Consider the following 22,623-nt stretch of genomic DNA (forward strand, 5'->3'; position numbering starts at 1 on the left):
TTGTAAAAAAAATTACCGGAAAAATTATGTAACATTTATAAAATCTATGTTTGGTTGTAGGTAAAATATAGATGGGAAAAAAATTGATTTTACAAAAATAACCATGTTTTAAAATTGAAATGCTTCCATCAACATGAACATCTCCTCTTTTCTCTGTGCAAGACTTTGTTCGTACGAAAGTGACAACATACAACTCACCAAATAGATGCCTCACCTTTTTCACTTTTGCTCTGTGCTCATGAAGGGCACGCTCGTCAATTGGTGAAACCACTTACATTGATAACTTGGAATACCACCTCTGATTTGGGGAAAAAATGCAGACTATTTCCATGAAAAACATATGCAAATGGGTTAGATGGAAATCCCACTTAAGTAGATAAATATCAGAAACCGCTCAACCAAACAACGTCAACATGCAATTCCACTTCTCTATTTTTTCTATCTATCTCTCCAAAATCCTCCAACCAAACACCCCTAAAAGAATAGTAAGGGAGGAGGGGGGACACTTACCACTACTTTTATTGTTAGTGATAATTATATTTATTTGGAAAATCACATTGGAAGCTTTTCCCCCTGAATTTTATACTCGAGTTTCACAAGCATTAGGTCTTCTTGATCAATCTATCGCTTTAAACGTTTTATAACAATAAATACATTGGTGAATAGATGTGCTGGTTCTAATTTGACTATTTAGCATGTGAGAATCTTAAACACGACTAACGTAAAAATATTCTCATTAAATTATTATTTTTTGGTAAACTCTCATTAAAATGATTTAACCTGTGTCATATTAGCCATGTAAGTTATCTTTTAGGGGGCGTTTGGTAGAAGAAAAAAAAAATTAATGGAATTTTTTTTTTCCACTAATATGGTGGGAACTATTTTTTGTCGGGTAAGTCACGAAAATGTGTTTAGTAGACCAAAATTTTAACGAAAAAGTTGTGTGAATTTTACTGATATTATGTTTGGATGAATATAAAATATTGATGAGAAAATAAATAAAATGAACAAATTACCTCGAGTTTCAAAAATTTAAACTGTTTGTCATAAAGATGTTATTTCACCTGTCTTCCTTCTCTCTCTGTCTCTCCATGTTCGTTTCTTTCTATGCATAATGCTTCATCGTTTCTTTCCATCTAACTTAGTTTTCTTTTTAATTTCTGGCACCTTTAAATTAAATAGGCTACTTAAAGTAGTTTAAAGCTCTCTCTGTCTTTATTTTTTACATGGCACTGGCAGTTAATTCCCCTTGCTTTGCAGATTAAGCATATTTTAATTGAGGGGCGAACTTCCCATTTTTTTAACAAAAATTTATAGGTGGTTTTTGGGATACACCTGCTGTGATGCTTGTGGAAGATTGTTTGTGAAAGGGAACTACTGTCCTATTTGCTTGAAGGTGCCAGTCTTTTCTCTTGATCTCACACTGTGAAGACGAAGACGACGATGAGCAAAAATGGTGTTTCAGTCTACAAGTTGTGGTTCACGCCACTTTTATTTTGTTCACACCACTCATAAGCGCATGGGTATTTTTGTCTCACAAAATTGGGTTGATGTTCCCACTGAGTCGATAATTTTTTTTACCACACTTTCTATGGCAAAATTTGGTTCACAAATCATGTGTAAAACATAAAACCAGCAAAAAAAATTTCCTCACCCTTTTCTGGTTTCCAGCCTACCAAACATGTCCAACTTACCTCACCTCACTCTCCTGGGAAATTTTTTTTTTCCCTCCTACCAAACACCCCCTTAGTGGTGGGATATAGCTTTAATGAAGAATTTTTGTTAGGCGGAGAATAGATGGAGTAATGATTAATAAAAGCTCATCGAAAAAATCTTGATTTTAAGCATTTGTGAAAATTAAACAATGGAAAATAATGGTAACAACAATAATAACATAAAAATGAGAGTTATATTTACAAAATTTTTATTTACAAACTCAACTATGTATTTCGAATAATACACGTTTAGGTGTTTTTATTCCCTGAATTACATAATTGAGTTTGTAAACAACAAATTTGAAAACACAACCTTTCCCATAACATAAACAAAGAGCAATGAAAGCATTTCTGAAAAAGCATCCAGATTTTATATTTATGATAGATTGGTGCTTTTGGTGTATGCAAAAAAAGCTTAAAATTGGCAAGTTAGTTCAATTTCTAATGATGGTAAATGTGGCTTTTGATGAAAAAAATCGTAGGGAAGGTAAGTAATAAGAAACAAACCACTGGAGCACCACTTTTGGAGTTGCTTGTTGGCTAATCTGGAAAGATCGAAATAATGTTGTGTTTAACAATCACATAATGGACCCGAGTTCTGTGGCTAGGAGTATCTCTAACTTTGTTTTGAATATAATTGTGGCTGATAACACTCTTAATACAGCTAGTTTACATCTTCACCCGATACAGGAAAGCTTGATCAAATGGTGTTTCCCTCCCATTCACTGGGTCAAGGTAAACACTGATGGTTCATGTCGTGGCTCGAATAATAAGATGGGTTATGGGGAAGTCATTCGCGATAGTAATGATACTTGGATTGTGGGCTTCTCGAAGAATCTAGGGTATGGTAATGTCTTACTTGCTGAGTTATAGGGCATTTTTGTTGGCATGGAAATTGCTTGGTCGAAAGGGTTTGGGAGAGTCCACCTTGAGGAGACTCTGCGCAGTGGCATTTAAATTATATGTGTATTTATTTTTCTTAATTTTAATTAGTTCATATCATAATATATTTAAATTATATTAATTACAAAACACTTGAGCAGACAGTATCAAAAAGATTTATAATTTTATTAAATAATTTTTAATTTTATTAAATATATTTAAATTTTTTTATATAAGTGAAAATGGAACATATAACTTAATACAACTTACCCAAATCTCTCACCAAATATATTTTATTTTTTTGATAGGGCCAAATTATACATTTTAGCCCGGGCCAAATTACAATTTTAAATCGGGCCAAATTATAATTAATTATATAATTATACATGATAAATATAATTTGTTAAAATTTAGCCCGAGCCGAGGTCAACCCAGCCAACATGTGGCTCCGTCACTGACTCTGCCTCAGCTTCAAACCTGATCTCCTTTGGTTGCAGCCCTCACCATCCCTAATCTAACATGGTGAGCAAAATCTTGGGTCTCTTTAGTCAGTCCTGGCAAGGGGTCATCAAGCACACCCTTAGGGAGGGAAATGCAGTTGCGGACTGGTTAGCGAGTTATTCTCCTCATCTAGATTGGGAAACTCATCTCTTTTGTAATCCTCCCCAGGAGTGTAGCAACCTTGTTTTGTAGGACCTCATGGGGTTTTCTTTCCGAGGATGGTCGTAGGCTTGTTTTCTATTTTTTCTTTTCTTTGCTTTCCTTTTATCTCTAAAAAAAAAAAAAAACAAATAAACCATAAAGAAGTAAGTGATAAAAGAGAAAACTATGTGAGATTTTAAATTTTTTCCACAACTTAATTTATAAGGAAACACATTAATAACACATATACATAATCCTGCAAGTAAACAATTAAGTTTCCAACATACACGAGATTTCAATCAAGTCTAAATATCATAGTTCTCCAAAAGGCATTTTGTAGGAGATGTAGACCGATAAAGCCACCTGAGTTAGCCAATATGAGACATGTCCTTAAACTAAGGAGACATAGTAAGTCAATAAATAGACAATATCACTACTATAAATGAGAGCCTCAAAGATCAGATATGATCTTCTTCTTTCAATATACTTAAATTCATTAATCATATATTAACTTGAACATCAAAGTATCTTAAAGGTATCCACCACACCTGTTCCAGCCAAATTACACGGCAACAACGTTTGAGATTTCAAAGTGGTGATATTATCCCACACCATAAAGTTAGAGATCTCGTCACTTTAATCATCAAACTACTCATTTAAACTAGGTTAAATCGTGTATAACCAAACTTAATTTCTTGTGAACTGATCAGCAGCTATGCAAACTTCATTGAGCAATGTGTCATTTACAAATTTACATCGTCACTGATAGAAATGGAGAAAAGTGCTTATAATTTTAAATGATATAATTTTATGTCATTTTTAATGAAATCACGTCATTTTGATGTGTTTTTGTATTCTCTTTCATTCACTTTCTTTTTTTACTAATTTTATAAAAAAGAAAAAATATTAAAACACATTAAAATAACATAATTTCATTAAAAATGATATAAAATTATATTATTTAAAATGACAAACACTTGACCTAATAAACACATAAAAATAAAGTACTGTTTTTATTAATTCACGTCACTTCTTTCAAAATGCTTACAAATTCGACGGCTTTAGCTTTTTTGATACTGTTGTAACAAATTTATATCAAATCTTTTTGCGGATGCTTCATTATTTATAATTTCAAAAAACAATAATTCAAAATTAAATAAATAACTAACTTAAAAATATTGTTCTGCCACTAATTTTTAGTAAAAGTTAGGAGGGGTACAGTGAATTGAGATTTGGTACCAAAAGAATCGCGTTCACCGTAATAGAATGAGGTTGTAGGGTAACACAGAGTTATTTGGCAAATTTTTTTGTTATACTAGAACTAATTTTTTTACCTTTTTAATAAGTAAAATTAATTTAAAGTGTAAGGACTATAAATTTTTTAAAATTATATTCTTTTTTTTAAGGGATACGAATACGATCAACTTAATCCGGTGTAAAAATAATAAGTCTTACACAAATTCTTAATCGCTTATGATTTTATTAAGTCTCACTCATTAATTAATTATTAATTTTTAATAAATTATAGCTGTCATATGCATATAAATCAACGGTTAAAATTTATTATAATTTTTTTCTGTAATCGGTGTAAAATTTATTATTCTTATACTGATATAAGTTGATCCACCCCTTTTTATATAAAATTTAAAAATAATCTTACTCTAACATTTAAATAAAATTTTTTAACAATAACTTCTTAAAAATCAATTATATTAAAATCTAAAACTAACAAACTTTAAAAGTAGACAAAAGTTGTCTATCAAAAAAAAAAAAAAAAAAGTAGACAAAAGTTTACAAGAAAAAAATACAAGGAAAAATATAGAATTTTGTGCTATTTTAAGTAATACTATTGTATTTTGGTGGTTTTTTATATTCTCACCTCCATTATACTCTCTTTTTTTCTTAATTTTGTGGTGTAGAAAGAATATAAAAAATCATCATTAATGTACAAAAAAAATTGTTATTTTATTTAAGATGATACAAAATTGTATGCTTTAAAATAACAAATGTTTCTCCGAAAATATAATTTAGATTTAGAAAAAAAATATAAAGAGAAAATAAACTGTTTTTTGTTTTTATGAGACAAAATTGATTTATTTATTTTTTTATTTGAGAAGAATTAAAACAGTGAATGAACTCTACCACAAAAAAAAAAAAAAAAAATGAAATTTAAATTAATGAGGTAATTCCTACGCAGCACCCTATAAATTATGAACACCTCTCGAGTCTTCAGCAACTCACCCGCGTCCAAAGTCAAAATAACTCTGTGATTTTCAACTCTCGCAAATTTTCCTAGTTTCGGATCTCGGGTTCACCACGTCACTCTCTTCCTCCAATCAATTTATTGTGCCTATTTCTGTGTCTCATCTAATATGGATTGGAATTTGTTCTTTTGGCTTTTGATTTGTTTCCCTCTCAACGTTGCCTTTTTGATTTCTACTTTCTACCAGGTATTTGATTTGACTTTTCTTTTTTTCTTTCTCTGCCAAAGTTATTTATTTATTTCAATGTGATTGAAGAGAAATAGAGGGTTCACGTTCTTACTGATTTTTAGCTTCAGTGAATCTAAAAATCCCTTTTTTTTTTTTTTTAATTTTTTATTTGGTTGAAGGTTTTGATCTTATCTGACTTAGAAGCTGACTTTATCAACCCATATGATGCTTCATCTCGGATGAATTACTTCGTTGTTCCTGAGTTTATTGGGCAAGGATTATTCTGTGCTCTTTGCCTCTTCACGGGTCATTGGGTCATGTTTTTTATAACAGTTCCTCTTACTTGCTATCATGTAATGCTGTAAGTACATATTTTTACTACAACAAAGTGAACAATGTGCTGCCCAAATTATATTAAGTCCATTCTTTGATGATGTTTTTTTTTTTCCTACAGATTCTGCTTTCCCCTGCCCTATAATTTGTGCTAAAGTTAAGGTTTTTTTTTTCCTTCTTTGGGGCGGGGGGGAATGCTAAAGTGTAGGTAACTCACTCTTAGAAAATAATATAAACCATTATAAAAAGCCATCACCCAACACTTTAAGGTTTTGGGTTGAAGAAAGGCCCTCACCTAACATCTTAAGTTTTTGGGTTGGAGTGATTTTTTACACGCACCTCATAGAGATTCAAGTATGTCCCACTAGGATCTTGGTGCGAATTGAGCCAAGGCTCCTAGTTTGGTAATGTCAACATTTGACTTCTAAAATAGTTAACTTGAATCCAACAAGCTTTTAGGAATTTTAGTTCTTTTCAAAAAAAAAGTTTCCCAACAAAGATTTCAAGCGTGGTTCTACTTTGTTTTGTGCATAAAGCGAGGTAAGAACATAGTATAGGATAACAGTTGAAGGCTTGAATCTTAGATGCATCCTTTTAGATAATAAGTAGTTGATTCAAGAAATTCTGTCTCCCTGCATGGAGTACTCTCCATTTGTTTATCTGTTTATTCATAATTTATTGAAAGTTATCTGTAACGATTTTTCATTTGAGATTGTAGCCCAATCCAACTTCATTTTCCAGCATTGCCATATAATTTATATTAAAGCTACTGCAAAATTTTTGAAGTATAGCAGCTATTTGTGCTGTTGATTATCAATTTTATTTCAGCATGGAGATTTAGAACAGAATGAATACATGGAATAATGGTTTTATACTGCCCTGGTGTCAGCAATCCGCTTTAATTTCTTTTATCCTCTCTTATTGCCATCAGAATCTGGATATTTTGGTTGAAACTGCATTCTCTCGGACAATATGTTTTCTTTTTTCTTCTTTTAATCTTTCGGATTATTCATGCAGACAAGTTAGATGAAATTGTATAAACTCTGTTTAGCTACATGCCTACATTGAGGTTTATTCTTCAATTATTTGGCATTACTAATTTGCAATTTTCAGCTTTTAGTTTGCAATATCTAGCATATTGGTGGTGCCAATGAAATGAATTTATGTTGCATGCAATGTGCCTAAGCTAGTTTCATGTTTGACAGTTTCTGACTTGTGTCATGTATCTATAATTACCGTGGAATATATTTTGGGGCGATATAAATATTGGCAATAAATTGCGATGATGAGAAATAGAGTTAATATAATTAACTACTGAGCTCATACTTTGTAGTTTGTTCGGTACTTCCATATTGGGTTTACCTTATGAACTTGTTACGTTTTCTATTCAGTTAATTATTGTTCAATTTCAATGATTCAGGTATGTGAAACGGAAGCATCTTATTGATGTTACTGAAGTGTTTAGGGTACTTAATGCTGAGAAGAAATTTCGGTTAGCCAAACTTGCTTTTTACATACTGGTGCTCCTTATAATTGTCTTCAGGTTTGTCATGTCCTTAAAATAGCATATGCTTATCTACTGTTTTTGAGTTTTACATTCATACTGCTTAACTTTATGTCTATTTCTTTTTCTAATTAAGGCGAAACATTAGGATTCATGCTCCAGGAAGCATATTATTTTACAATTCTAAATTTGAGGAATTAGATATTTGGGCCACTATTCTAGGATTTTATTAAAAAATTTGTAAGAATAAGTTTTTCTTTATAGTATTTAGTAAAAGTGTAAAACTACTTTTGGGTGTAAAATCACTGATACATTAGAAATTAAATCATTTTGTTTGGGGTAAATATTTAATGTTTATAAATTAAGAGAAATTGTAAAACTTTACCGAAATGCATTCTTGGTGAAAGTATTAAAATTTAACGTATGCCCAAAATGCACTACTGTATTAGTCACTTGTTTTTTAGTCAGTACAGTTTAATTAAGTCATATTTCGAGGAGGGATTCAACTTAGTGTAGGTCCCATGAAAGAACAGTAACTGCTTGAAGTAATTGTATTAATGTTTGACTATGGAGTAATTCATTTTGCTTTTTGGGTTACTCTATAAAGACTCAGGACATCTCCCACCTTGACCATCCTACTTTCTATCTATATCTTGACATCCACTTCATAGTGATTAGAGAGGTGACTGGCCAAGACCTTACATTGATTGTTTAACTATTGTCGGGTTTAAGTTTCATACTTGATTTGGGGACTTAAATTTTTTGTTCATATACTGAGTTTAATCTTTGTGATGTCATGTAATCTGCCCCATATCTACAAACCTTTAAAACCCTCTAAGTAGATACATTACTGGGACAAATAGGGTGTACTGAATTTGTCTTTATTATGAAGTTAAAAAGAGGATTTATTATGGTTATTTGTGATTTCGAAAACTATGTTCATTATGTCAACCTTCACAAATTTTTCTCCATACTTGTCATCATGAGGATGAGTTGCAGATGATGCTTAATGGGGATGGATTCTTGAACAGATTCCTTGTATATGCCTGCCAAATCTTACCAATAGTCTGTGTCTTATGATTGTAGGTAGTCTAGGCTGCATAGGCACACCTTGGAGGGTACAATTGATTGCGTCAGACACAATGGGGAACTATATGTTTTGGTTCTCTAAACACATGCACTTATATATAGTATAAAATGAGAACCTTGAATTTTCTTTAATCAAATTCTACAAACATGCCCAATCTGTATTAATAGTGTTGAAAATGGATTTTTAGTTGCAAGTGTGGTAAATTGCTAATATTATGATGGAAAGGCAAGACAGCATTTTGAAATGAAATGATCAAAATAAGGAAAGTTCTATTTTCTATTTGCTTGCAAGTGTGCCCTACTTCTACAAAGTAAATTTTAGGATTTCCTTAACACCAAAAAAAACAAAAACAAAAAATAGAAGTTTTTGCCATATTCAACTATTTGCTGCATATATCATTAGCTGACTTGAACTCAAGGATATTTGCTGCCATAATAATTTCTTTCATGGTCAAATATTCTCTTTTAGGAAAGTTATGTGAGGGGACTCAGATTGATGAAGGTTAATACTAATACATCTTTCTTATAAACCATTCCGGACTATGAAATATTGGAATGCAATGCAAGCTCCTGTTCTCTTGCTTTTTCAAATTTGATTAGTATTCTTCCTATTTCTTTTATGGTGCTTTTCAAAAAAAATCTTCCCACGGGAAAATAAGATGGACATTTTGCTTTGTGTATGTGAAATATTCTACAATTATTCGTTTAAGCAATGTTTTTCATGATTTGCTTTTTATAACTCCCTCAAGGAATCTCAAGTTCAACTTCTCTACCAACTTTTCATTTGCAGGCTTGTATTATTGGGTGTCTACTATTTAGATATTGAAGATGAATGATGTGGAAAACCTTTGAATAACCACTACTTGTGCAATATGGCAACCAATGTGTAAGTTGCTCTGTCCTTTTTGAATATAATTTGTTTGAAGAAATGCTCGAACCAACATTCTCTTCACATTTCATTTTTTTTTTTTATGTATACAAGTTTGAATGCCTAGGCGAATTCTTTCCTTAGATTTCTAGGTTACCTGTGTTGTATGTATGACTTGGTTTTTGGTCCTACAGCCCAAAGTATGGTCTCCGCGTTGCTTCCCTTGTTGATTAAACAAATTCTCCATAATTGATGTCCATGTCTTGGGGTTGTTTGACATTCAAGGCAGATTAATTAGTCAAGTGGCTGATTAAAGTTCTAGATCTCTTTTCACTGTCAATAATTTTCAAATTGATGACTATCACTTGAACACGATTTGTGGGTAACTGTTTTGGCAGCAATATTCAAGATTGTTTCTTTAATCTTTTTATTTGCTTCCCTCTCTGTGTGTTTGATCAGTAATCATGGCTTGCTTGATATCGGCTCCCCTAACCTTGGATCTCTACTGATTTTGTGCTTGGCTTGATGGATTCCTTCACTGACTATATATATTAAAACCAAAGGTTAATGTTTCTTTGTTTCATCTGTGAAGCTAAGTTAAATACTTATGCTTTATTTGTTTTGAGTTTAGCTTGCTAAAAGCTTGCCACCATGTGAATGATGAGAATTCCGAGTGTGGAATGGTTTTTAGAGATTCTAACCTTTACTGGCTTCTCGTGTTTAAATCTGTATTGTTCAAGATATGAGGTTGCATTAACTCCCCAAATCCCACGATACCGTGGTGTTAATAGATGGTCATTGCAAGAAAGTTAAAGGGATTGTGTCATTTTAATAGGAAACTAATTGGTCAAAATGATAAGCTTTTTACTTCCTGTTGTGAATTGAAGTAAGTGATTGAGTTAGAGAAAATGTGTCTGCGATTTTCATCCAATAAACATGTGAAGTTTGTAAATATTTTATTTTCTCCTCTCTTTTTTTCAGTTCTTCTCTCACGATGTTTCTATTAAAAAATTCATGCTCGGTCAATTTTATTTTGAACTTCATCGATCTTATCTTTTACATTGTTTTTTCTCCAAAAGAAAAATTTGATAATGTGTTTCTTGTCTTTTCCCCTCAGTATTAACGGTATGGGATTTATTGATAATGTTCAATAAAATTAGCACTTTATTAAGAATTCAATCCTTTCTCGCCCATTGTGGTATAGTGGAGTCAAGTATTCTCTGAACAACTTTTTTGAGATTAGATTGTGGAGGGGTTGCTTTATGGATGCATGTGTCATGTTTAATTCTTGTTAAATTTTGCAAATCTATCCAAATAAGCTCTCTCTTTTTTTCAATGATTCAAATTAATAAAGAGAAAGAAGCAAAACTTTATTAAATCAGCTCAAAAAAAGAAAAAAAATATATATTTCTTTAAACGTTTTCAAATTCATGCTATGGCCAATGATATTAATTGAGTAGCTTTGTGTTAGCTAAAGTGTGGTTAAGTCATAAGGGTTTTTAAGTAGCTTTGTGTGAACTTCAGTGTGGGTTCAGTACCTTTTCTAAGTTAAAATCGGACAACTCACAATTGTTTTACAAAGAACAATGTGATTTTAAAATTTTCATGCATCAGGGAATATGAAGAAATGAGTTATTTTGTCAAGTTAAAATTAAATTTTAATAATATATTTTTATTTCTAAAAGAGGGTAAATAAGAGAAATTTTCTATAATAATAGCTATATCTTTATGTTTTCTCTTTCAGAAGATATTGGTCGTATATCTTCATCGTCAAGTTCTATTCTTCAAAAGTATATTGGTTAGACAAATGAATTAGACGAAATTAAGGGTCTACTGTTAAATAGATAAGACCATTTGAATAAATTATGCGTCTCGTGTTTGTTTCATTTGGGTTAACTAAGGATTAATTGTAAGATTATATACGACTAGGGGTGTAAATAGACTGGGCTAGGTTTTAGCTTAAATAGGTCAAGCCTGTATAAAAAAACATTGAGTATAGCCTGGCCTATTAGCCTGTGTAGGCTTCAAATTACAAGTCTGGCTTGACCTATATTTAAAAAAAAAAGCTTTGACTTAGGTCCGTTAGCCTGTTTAAGCCTATTAAACATTCAAATATTAAAAGAATAACTAAAATAATATTATTTCATTATTCAAAATTATTAAATACTAATTTTATTGATTATATTTTAAATAAATAATATGATATAGGTTAGCTCGTAGGCTTATAGGTTCAACATGTACAAAAAAAGTCTATGGCTAAGTCTATTCTATTTTACTACTTATAATAGGCTAAGTCTGATCTAATATAGGCTAGGCCGTAGGCCCATGTAGACCGGCCTAGACTATTTACACCCCTATATACGACTTTGATACAAGTGTAATGAGATTATTCCTCTTAGTTCTTGGGTTTGAGTCATGGGAAAATATTATTCCCTTAATTAGAGATTTTAAGTTATGCGAACTGTAAAAACAGTTGAAGAAAAAAAAAATGGTTATATACCATCTTCAGTTACTCTTTATAAGTTTTTGCTTGGTTATTTATGTGATAAATTTTTAAGGGTGCTGTAGGACTTAGTTTTTGCTCTCTATTATGCATAAACCAATTATTTAATCATATATGTTTTTTGCAACAACTAAAAATTCTATACATTTTTTGTAATTCGAATAAAATTAGTAGCAAATTTGTTTTCATAGTGCTGTATTCTCATGGTAATGATACTATTTTTCTTTTATCTATTAGTTGTTGTTCCGTTGTAATCATATTACGTAAAACCACATGAATGGAATTCAACTTTTCAATCAGGCAGGTCCTAGAGAAGCATGGCTCTTGGTATTGAGCTTTGAATGATATTCGCACTCAAGTGATAGAACATTGTGTTGGTTGTATAGAGGGACAGAATAAACCTCATGTTCTGTTCTGGAAACAGTATAGTTTTTAAAGCATCATGGGGCTTTTGCTACAGTAGAGTCCGAAACGTGTTATGTGAACTCAGTTGGGCTGGGATAAATGAGCCTCTACTCATTGAAGTAAGACATTTTGGTCGGTTTTTCATGCCCCGTTGCCAAACCGAGATAGATATGGAGGCCCATATAAGAACACTCAGACTCAAACTAGATTGTAAGTCCATGGTCACAATACTATCGAGATCAAGAGCAGGCCTGAGCAATTGAATGTAATGTAAATTAAATTAAATTAAACTACATAATAGAATCCATTAGAGACACAAAAAAGAGTTCTAAATAAATTAGACATTAGGGATGTGTTTGAAAGTGTTTTAGTTTTTTTGTTTTCCAAAACAGTTTTAAATATGAATTTTAAAAATTGATTTTGAGAGTAAAAAAACAAAAAAACTTGTTTGAGTGTAGTTAAATTAAAGTTACAAAGAAGTTGTAATTATTTACAAAAATGTCATTAATGAACTTTTAGAATTACAAAAATGCCATCATAAAGTAATTGTTTTGGTCCTAATTTTACGAAATTGCCATTAATGAATTCTGGTATTTACGATTTTGCCACGGCCTAAATGCAAAAACAGAAAACAGCACTGGAGAACATCATAAGGATGTTTTGGTTTTCTGGTTTTTAAAACTTAAAAAGAGTCATTGTTTTGGGAAGTATTTTTTAGAACACCCATTACCAAACAAGTTTTTTTATTTTTTTGTTTTTAAAAACAAAAAATTGTTTTACAAAATAGTTATCAATCCAGGGGTCGTGGACCGACCATATAACCCTGTTCAAAAACAAAAAGCGGAACGCATCAGCTATCCGCTCTCAGATTGGACAATAAGGGTGGGAGAAGGGCAATCGCTCATTCTTAAGGCCCTCGATTTTTAGGTGCACCATTTAAATGCTTTCAACTGGAAAAAATAAATAAATTTCCATTCTAAGAAATTTTTTACACAAAATATTTTTCATGGTCAAGTGTTTTTTAATGTGGGAAAGCTTCTCTAAGGACAAAGGTAAAAATTTGTTTTAATTGAAAGACATATTGGGGCCTCAGAGTAAAAGAGATAGGTGCTTGAGTGATCATTGAAAATGACTAAAGGCAATGAGTATGTTGCCAGACCCGACATACTGTAGGCAGCTTCAAAACAGTATGCCTTTCTTTTCATGACTTTTTCCTCTATTCTGTCAACTCTCTTTCACAACTAAATGACACCATAAATTGATGATTGGGGTTCATTTGATAGAAATTACGAATGCCCCTTTTACTTATTCTTGCCTTTGTCTTAGTTGATCCTTCTGATGGGAGGTTTTTAACAGCTTCATGTGTTGACACTATAGAATTGGTCCGTGACGCTAAAGCAAAATGTTGGGTCATTTTCGTGTCTTCCCTGTGGGTCCAGCACCATCATTGTCTAATTTGGGCTATGCAATCTGCTACCAGTCCTATTCAGGATGCTGGACTACCCATTTATTATTCTTGTTAATTATTGTTTTAGGACTTCAAGGTAAATTCACCCAGATTGAAGCTTCCATTTGTATTTGGGAAGCAACAAATATAAAAAAATAAAAAAAATGTTGGTAGTTGAGACTTGAGAGATTCCTAGATTTCAAGTGTTCCAAGAAAAAAGTAGAATCCACAGAGTCCAGACAAATAAGAAGCTGCTAAGTATGATAAATATAAATTATGTCACGGGTGGCGTTTGGAGTTTCAATGTTTCGTGTTTGTCTTACTTTACATGGTTCCTTTTCACTTGTCTCGAGTAGCTCTATATTTGATACAAGATCCAAATAGTGTAGCTCTTTGTATTGACTAGTCCTTTTTTTGTTCCGCTTCTTTTGCCCTCCAAAGTAAAATTACACATGCAATACAATTATATGTTTCATGTGCCTGTTATTAATAAATTAAGAGTAAATATCATTTTTGGTCCCTAACAAAAAACACGGTCCCCACTTTAGTCCCTTACAAAAATAAATTAGTCAGTTAGTCCCTAACAAATTCAAAGTGGACCCATTTAGTTGAAATCGTAGTTCTTCACAAATTGAAAAAAGACCTATATTAGTCTCTCAAAAAGACTAAAATGGGTCGTTATCAAAAAAAAAAAAAGACTAAAATGGGTCCATTTTAAATTTGTTAGGGACTAACTGACTAATTTATTTTTGTAAAGGACTAAAATGAAGATCGTATTTTTTGTCAGGATCTAAAATAGTATTTACTCATAAATTAACTAGGGGAAGGAATGAATTAACAAAAGTAGAACATGAAACTGTCAAACACGGACTCTGATCGATCACGAGTGAAAAATAATAGTAATGCAATAAATACACGCACGCTCATCATAGAAGCAAACTTGAGACCAACCCTTTCAAACACTTAAACTGAGTAAGTTGGCCACTCATTCACCCCATGCATTCATTGGTGAAATTGAGAAGAAAGCAAAGAAAGAAACGACAATCTGAACCTCACGCTGGAGTAAAACAGCCTTGCACAGAAACCTCTGCTTGAAGATATAATTGTCGTGTCACATCATTTAACTTCAATTTGTTCACAACCCCAAGAAAAAACATCAAAGAAATGAAAAAAATTGTTTAAAATGGAATCCAAATATTAGCTGCTCCTTATTTAAATTAAGAGAACATTGTTATAGTTTTAGCCATCATCTCGTTACAACATCTCACATATAATTGGGTTTAATGTCAAGTTTATATTTCAATAATTGTTCATAGTTTCTTTTTATATTAGTTGAAACATACCAAAAACAATAAAAAATGAAAAACTAACTAACACCTGACCAAAAAAATCCCCATTAAATCAAGAATTACTATTGGCATGAGTAGGAACATGCTAAGTGACACAAAGTCAATCCTTACATTCACAGCATGCTTAGCCAACAAATCAGCACAAGTAAACTCACAATGGGAAGCTCGTTTTTTATGTTCCGGGAGCGTGTGCTCCTTTTTCAAAAATAAGAGAAAAAAAGAATTGAGAGAAAATTTAGAAGAAAAATAGGGATATAAATAAAAGAAAATATTTCTTTTTTTTTTGGTAAAAGACCACCAAATAGAATTGTGATCCGGGAGCATATAAAAAAAAATCTTATAATGGGCAACAATGAAGGGAAGAAAGAGCTAATGGGAATTCACCTTCCTTCAAATTTATATAAATCTTTAAAAGTAAAAATTATTTATAATTTTTAATCATATATCTAATACTTGTCTCCTTTAACTATCTGCAGAAATATTAAGTTGTAAGCATTATTTCTGGGGAATTGTTTTTATCATGTAACATAACCTAAAATTATCTTCCTACACACACAAATTTATATGGGACCCACTTTAAATTTTTTCTCTTTTTCCTATTCTCTCTCATTTCTCCTCCTTTTGTGAGAGTAGGAAATTTGCTTTTAGGTTATGTTACATAACAAAAGCAATTCCCTTATTTCTATTTTTGTCCATATAAATAGTTATAACTTCAAATGAAAAATTTATATTACAATTTCACTCCTTTCAAAAAAAAAAAAAAAATCTGTCTCCGCCAGAATTTTGATCTTAAGTTTTGCTCTAGATATCTGGTCTTTTTTATCATTATAACCTTTTATTAATAATTAATTATCAAATTGACCTTCATTATAAACTATTTTGAAAATTTAACCTCCTCGTAAAATATAACACCAATATGTTCCTGTTTGACCGTTGACCACCAAGCCTACCCAGTACACCCCTCCTTACCCGGGTATATTTTGAAATTTTATACCTACCCAGGTAGGGAGGGATGTACCCGGGTATATTTTTTGAGATGTGAAAAATTGTTTGAATTATTTACCGAGTAGGGTATGATGTACCCGGGTAAAGCTCATGTGTATCTCTTTCCTAAAACTCCACTAAATTAAACTCCACTTCCTCACCTGTTCTCAAAATCAAGGTCCTTTCAATGGCAACAACATCCCATTCCAACCACAAGTATACCAATCGACTTGCTTCCGAGCAAAGCCCTTATCTTCTTCAACACGCTCATAACCCAGTAAGTCCTTTATTTTATTAATCTCACGTTCCTCACAATATTGCTTCTTTTTCATTTTTCACTCATAATCCATTATTTTTTAGGTTGATTGGTATCCATGGGGTGAAGAAGCTTTCGCCGAAGCACGCAAGCGAGATGCACCTATCTTCTTATCAAGTAATTGAAAAATCTGTTTTGATTCCTTTTTGTTCTTCATTTTTTTTTGGGGTGGGGGGGGGGGGGGGGGAATTTTGTTTTATGTAATTAACTGCTGCTTGCTGTGTGATATTAATGGCGACTCAATTCGAAAGGTGGGTACAACAATTTACCCGGGTACACCCCTTTCTACCCTGGTAAATAATTCAAGCAATTTTTCAGATCTCAAGAAATATACTCGAGTACACTCCTCTCTACCTGGGTAGGTATAAAATTTTAAAATATACCCGGTATGTAGGGGTGTACTCGGGTAGACTTGGTGGTCAACGGTCAAACAGAGACAGAGACAGATTGGTGTTATGTTTTTTTAAGGAGGTTAAATTTTTGAAATAGTTTATAATGAAGATCAATTTGATAATTAATTATTAATAAAGGATTATAAGGATAAAAAAGCCAATATCTGTGACTCAAGAATTATAATGGTGGAACTACATATTTGAGTTATTCAATAAGGAGAACGGAAATAATTGCTTATTAAGTCTATTCTGGTTTTAATTAAGGGTTTTATTATTCTCCTGATCTTATGTTGCAGAGAGAAAATGGGTGAGTCCCACCATTACAAGAAAAAAGAAAAGAAAAGAAAAAAGTGAGGTACGAAAATCGAAGTGAGAGAATAGGAGAGAATTTATCTTATGTAAAAAGAGAGTAATATTTCCCTTTAATTAATGTATTTATATTTTATATTTTTTCGCTGACAAGTGTTTATCAAAGTACTCTATGCGGGCCCTCCATAGAAGAGGAGAAGAATTCCCATCCAAAGAAAGTTAAGCTTGACTGCCAATTACGAATTAAATATAGCTGAAGATGGGCCTATGGGCCACATATCACGTGGGCTTCACACTTCCCTCAGGCCCACTGAAACGGACATTCTGTAGTCTTTAATATGTTATCTTGTTTAAACAAAAAGTTGATCCTCGATTGCGACCCAATAATATATATATGGAAAAAATATTTCTCAAGCTGTTTGAGATAAGTTTATCTTCAGTCACTTCAAAATTACGTCATTTTGATTATTTATTTTTTTATATTTATTGATTCACCTTTAAATGGTTATGATCCCTTTTTTTTCTCTCTTCCTTTATCACCATTGATCCATCTTTGTACGGTTATGATTTGGTAATCGAAGATAAAGTTATCTCCGACAACTTGAGAAATGATAAGCCATATATATATATATATATATATGGGCTTAACATTTCTGCAGCAGCCGTAGATAGTGTTATCTACAGCTGACACAGAAAAGTGGGCCCCATGACTTAAAAAAAAAAAAAAAACTCAGGATCCATGGCCATATCCTAAGATCCGGACGCGGATCCTTGCTTGCTGTAGGTACAACTGCTGCAGAAATCATTTTGCCTATATATATATATATATATATATATATATATATATATATATATATATATAATACGAAACTATTTTTGCAATTAAAGTTCAAAACTTAAAAATGTCTTTGCATTATAGGAGTTTTTTAATGAAAGTTTAGTAAAATGATTACGGTCATTAAAGGTAGGATTTTATAATTCTCATGTTGAAGGAGAATTGAAATCTCATGTTGTAGAGATAAAAAGCATGTGGGACTCATGTGTTAGAAAAAATTATATGTAGAACTCATGTCAGCACGAAAATCGAAGGATCTATAGAAAAATTGTAATTCTCATGTTAAATGAGAATTATAAAACCCAAAGTTAAACTACAAGTTTACAAGGATATACACCTGCGAAAAAAGAAAGCAAATTTTAAGAACTATAAATATCATTTCACAGTTTAATCATCAGAAGACACAATACACAAACAGATAACAGCTAAACAAGAGTGTCGGGTTGATGATGCATGATATGACATAACGTGTATCGATAGTACAACATCAATTCTAAATTTTTTCACGTTGTTTTGCCAGGTGATAGCTGTAGCTGTTTAGCTGTTACTCGTATTTTTCTTTGAATAATTTTTTTGTAAAACATTAATAAATATTTGATAATAGAAAAACTAGATAATAAGAAATTTATTATCATAACGCAAGCCTACAATAAATGAAGTATGGACTTAAAAAGTGAAAGCTCAAATATCCTTTTAGATAATACACAATATGATAGTGTTCCATGATCTTATTTCAGTATTAAATTGGATGAAATATTATAATATCATTAAAATATGGTTCTTTAAAAAAAAAAAAAATTGAAAAGCTGAAACAGCTTCTAAGTCAAAAAATATGGTTCTTTTAACAAAAAATAAAAACATTGAAAAGTTTGTCCACAAAAAAAAAGAAAAAGAGTAAAGTCCATTTTGGGTCCTGACAAAAAAATACGGTCTTCACTTTAGTACTTTACAAAAATAAAATAAAATTAGTCTCGATGTCTCTAAGAAATTTAAAATGAATCTATTTAGTTGAAATCGTGGTCCCTCATAAATTAAAAAAAGATCCAAATTAATCTCTGAAAAAGACTAAAATTGATCCATTTTGAATTTCATAAGGATCAGATGATTAATTTTTTTTCAAAGGGATTAAAATGAGGACATCTTTTTTGTTAAAGACCTTTACTCAAAAAAATAAATAAATCAGAAAAGCTGAAACAGCTTCTAAATCTAAACATTGGAATTTTTTTTCAGACGAACTAAAACAAAGGGTCTTAGAATTAAGAAATAATTTATAAACAATTTATTGAACATTGAAACTACAATTTCAAAAAGTGGAGGGGGACGCAAACACTTTTCAAGGAGATCAAATTCCCTACAAGTTTTCTTAAAAAAGAAAGGCCAAAAAGATATATTCCATTTAGTTTGGTACAGATAATGCCATTTGCTCCCGGTTTACTTGCTCAGCCAGTTTCTTTCCTCTCCATGAATAATCTTGCTGATGAGAATCTTCTTTCATCTCATTGGAAAACAAATGAATAAAATTATAAAATCAACCAACACAAGCACGTGAATCAACTGGTCTAAAATTATTTTAACTTAATCAGTGTTTTCAAATTCAAGTTTGGGTATGCAATAGGGAAAATTTTGCTATCTTTATAATGTTGCCCGGTTCGAAATCGAATTAGCTGGAGTCCGTTGACTATTGAATAAAGAATGGTTTGTAGAAAAAAAAAAAAGTTTATAGAATCAACTTGCATTATTGTACCCACTAAATTCTACGAGAGCCAGGAAATTGAGAAGGACAAATTGTCAGCATATGTCTAATAAAACACCCGAACAAATTTAAAAATTGGATTCACAATGTATGAATTTGAAGTTTTGAACAAGATATCATCAAAAATATCCTGAGATATATTCGAGTTGTGAATAGACACTAGTGGCCTTATTACTTAAAAGTGGAAACTGGGAATACTGTCAATATCCTTGTGTCACTTTACACAGTTGGAAAGTTCATAAATAGAAGTACCCTTTCTAATTGTTCATTTCACCGTTGATTCGAACCACAAGACCAAGTACAAATGCAAATGTCAAGCTGCCAACCCCTCTCTCTCTCTCTCTCTCCAATAATCCTTACAAATTACGCATTTCATTGATGGGTAAATAAACTCTATATAAGAGCCATAGGAATCTCCATCACAAGATGAAAAGATATGCAACACAAAGCTCTAGGGTCCACATTAGGATTAGGCCCTTTTTTAGGTAATAATAAAATCTAAAGAGCTCCATGGGCTTCTTCTAACCATAGAGCAAGCCCAATTAGTGTTGTCATTACGTGTCTAGTTATCAATCTTCTACCACAACCTTGTAAAAACAAAAAATCTTCTACAAATGTACAACTACAACTAATGAACCAAACCACCACGAGCGCATTTTCAATATTACAGTGGTACTGAACTGGATGCATTTTTTGTAATTTATCTTGTGTATTTCTAAAAGTATATAGTATAAATTATAAAAAATACTTTTTTCTTTTCACTCAAGTACAAAAAGCAGCTGAGGTGACATCTTTCCATTGACCGGTCGCATCTATCATCGTGATATTGTAGATTTTTCCAAAACATATTTTTTTGTTGTCCACCAAACCTCATTCACATTTCATGGATCCATCAAGGCACAAAGCTTTTTCTCTTCTTTTAATCATCCTTATAGTCACCATAAGTTTTTATTACTTAAATTATGCTTAATTTTTTATTTTTATTTTGGCATAGGAAATATTATTATTATTATATTGAAGTGCTAAATAATGGAATAGTATAACTTCTGACAAATTTTCTGAGAACTGTCAATTGTGCATATGTATTTTGGTCAGATTTTCAACAGAGTTGAGAGTATTTAATAGTTATGGACAACATATCATATGTAGGTACATATATGGTTCAAGGTGGAGTCCTGATCGGAGCTTAAAAACAACTAGTTGCTATTTGCTGCTGAATAGTGAATAGTAAGTGGGTAACCCTACTTCTGCCATCAATAATAACATTTAATGAAGGGAAAAACTTTTCTTATATTACATAAGATACATTTTCTCTTTTACACATCCTTCGATAACTGTGCCACTTTTTTTTTTTTCTTTTCTTTTTTCAGGTGGTGGAGCCCACAAATTTATCTCTATGACATGAGATAACTATCTCCTTTAACATGAGATTAATAAAACCCTTTAATGAAAATCGTATGTTTTTTTCACATTTTTTAAGGCTTTGGACCACTGATTACTGAATGCTCCGTGATATATGAATAGCATTGAGCTACGTAAACCTTTTGCTTTTGGAGCCACACAAAGTTCACCATTCACTGATTCATTGCTAGCTTAAACCAGGTCAAAGAGATCTCATATTTATATATGAGGCTTCCAGCAAAGTTGAAATGTGTCAGGTCAATACCTCATAAACTTACCTGTACGTAATACATTTCTGGCTGGATTGATGTCCTCTACCTTCTTTTTTGACATTAATAACAAAACCTATATACGAGTGCTATCGCCCAAGTACAAATTTTTCTGCTTTCTGGACACTGAAAACATATTCAACAAGTTATGATTTTTATGGTTTCAATTTCGGTAATCTTGCCCCACTCTTATACATAGATATATAAATAGAAATTATTAAATATAATAAATATTTAATATTTTAAAGAAATTTAAAATAATTAATACATTTTTTAAGTAATTAGGGTGACTAATTATAAACGTTATTTTTAATATTAAACATGTACCCTATTTATCTACCTCTATATAATAAAATAAAGTCTTGACTTTAGACTTTAGAGTAAGATAATTTCTGATTGTACGCTCTCTTTCATTAAGGTACGCACGCGTCTATATCGTTGTTTAACATTTTCTTTTTCTTTTTCAAACTCATTAATCACCTTAAATATTTTTTGCGTTGAATTTTCATTTTTTTTCTAATTTTCAACTGATTATACTCCCAAAATAATTACTTTTAATTTGTTCACGTTTTAATTTCTCTCTCTATAAATTTCAGGTTAATTATACTCTTAAATTAATTCCTTTCAAATTTTCATTTTACATTGAAATTTTTTCTTTCTTCTCAAATATCATCTGTTTTACTTTTACGGGGAAGGATCCATTTAAAAAAAAAAATTTATAAATTTTTATAAATTACACTATATACTCCTGGAAAACGACGGATGTAAGTGGCTACAAGTGTCTGCACTTGCAGACACAAAGATGGGAGAGAAAAAATAATTCACATGGATGGATGATTCAGGTTAAGTAAAAAAAAAAGAAATAGGAAGATTGAAAGGAAAAAGGAAAAGATATGTCCAACACAACCAACCCCTACAATTAAAAGCTTAAAGCTTAAATCCTAGTCTATTACTTTGTCTCTTCTTCTTTTTTACATAAACCTTATTAGCTCCAAATCTTAGCACATGATTTTTCACTTTTTTTGTGAATCAAAAATGGCTAACTTTGGATCAAATAGACATCTACAAAGGTGGATTTTTGATCGATTAACCTCTACAATTATACTATATTGTACAAATATCTTTTTATGGTGTTTATTTTTTTAATTATCATTATCGATTATTTCTTTAAAACTTTGGTGGATTCACTAAAGTT

At 31.4% G+C, this 22,623-nt stretch overlaps 1 protein-coding gene across 3 annotated transcripts; it reads left to right on the forward strand.

Annotated features, from left to right (window-relative positions):
* The first annotated feature begins 5,492 nt into the window (after nt 1-5,492).
* Nucleotides 5,493-10,167, forward strand: LOC133316025 (protein cornichon homolog 1-like). Of its 3 annotated transcripts, none has more exons than XR_009752164.1 (5): nt 5,493-5,689; nt 5,851-6,032; nt 7,425-7,547; nt 9,388-9,483; nt 9,925-10,167. XR_009752164.1 is itself a non-coding variant. In XM_061517717.1 (4 exons), the coding sequence occupies exons 1-4, from the start codon at nt 5,612-5,614 to the stop codon at nt 9,431-9,433; spliced, it is 429 nt and encodes a 142-aa protein (XP_061373701.1). In that variant the 5' UTR covers nt 5,493-5,611; the 3' UTR covers nt 9,434-9,879. The 3 variants fall into 3 exon arrangements, 1 of the variants encoding a protein (XP_061373701.1); XR_009752163.1 differs by lacking the exon at nt 9,925-10,167 and adding an exon at nt 9,660-9,879; XM_061517717.1 differs by lacking the exon at nt 9,925-10,167 and having other exon boundaries at nt 9,388-9,879.
* The last annotated feature ends 12,456 nt before the right edge of the window (nt 10,168-22,623 follow it).

Source organism: Gastrolobium bilobum, unplaced genomic scaffold, assembly GCF_033153095.1.
Source record: "Gastrolobium bilobum isolate Gb01-03AN ecotype WA unplaced genomic scaffold, APGP_CSIRO_Gbil_v1 utg12345, whole genome shotgun sequence".
NCBI lineage: Eukaryota > Viridiplantae > Streptophyta > Magnoliopsida > Fabales > Fabaceae > Gastrolobium > Gastrolobium bilobum.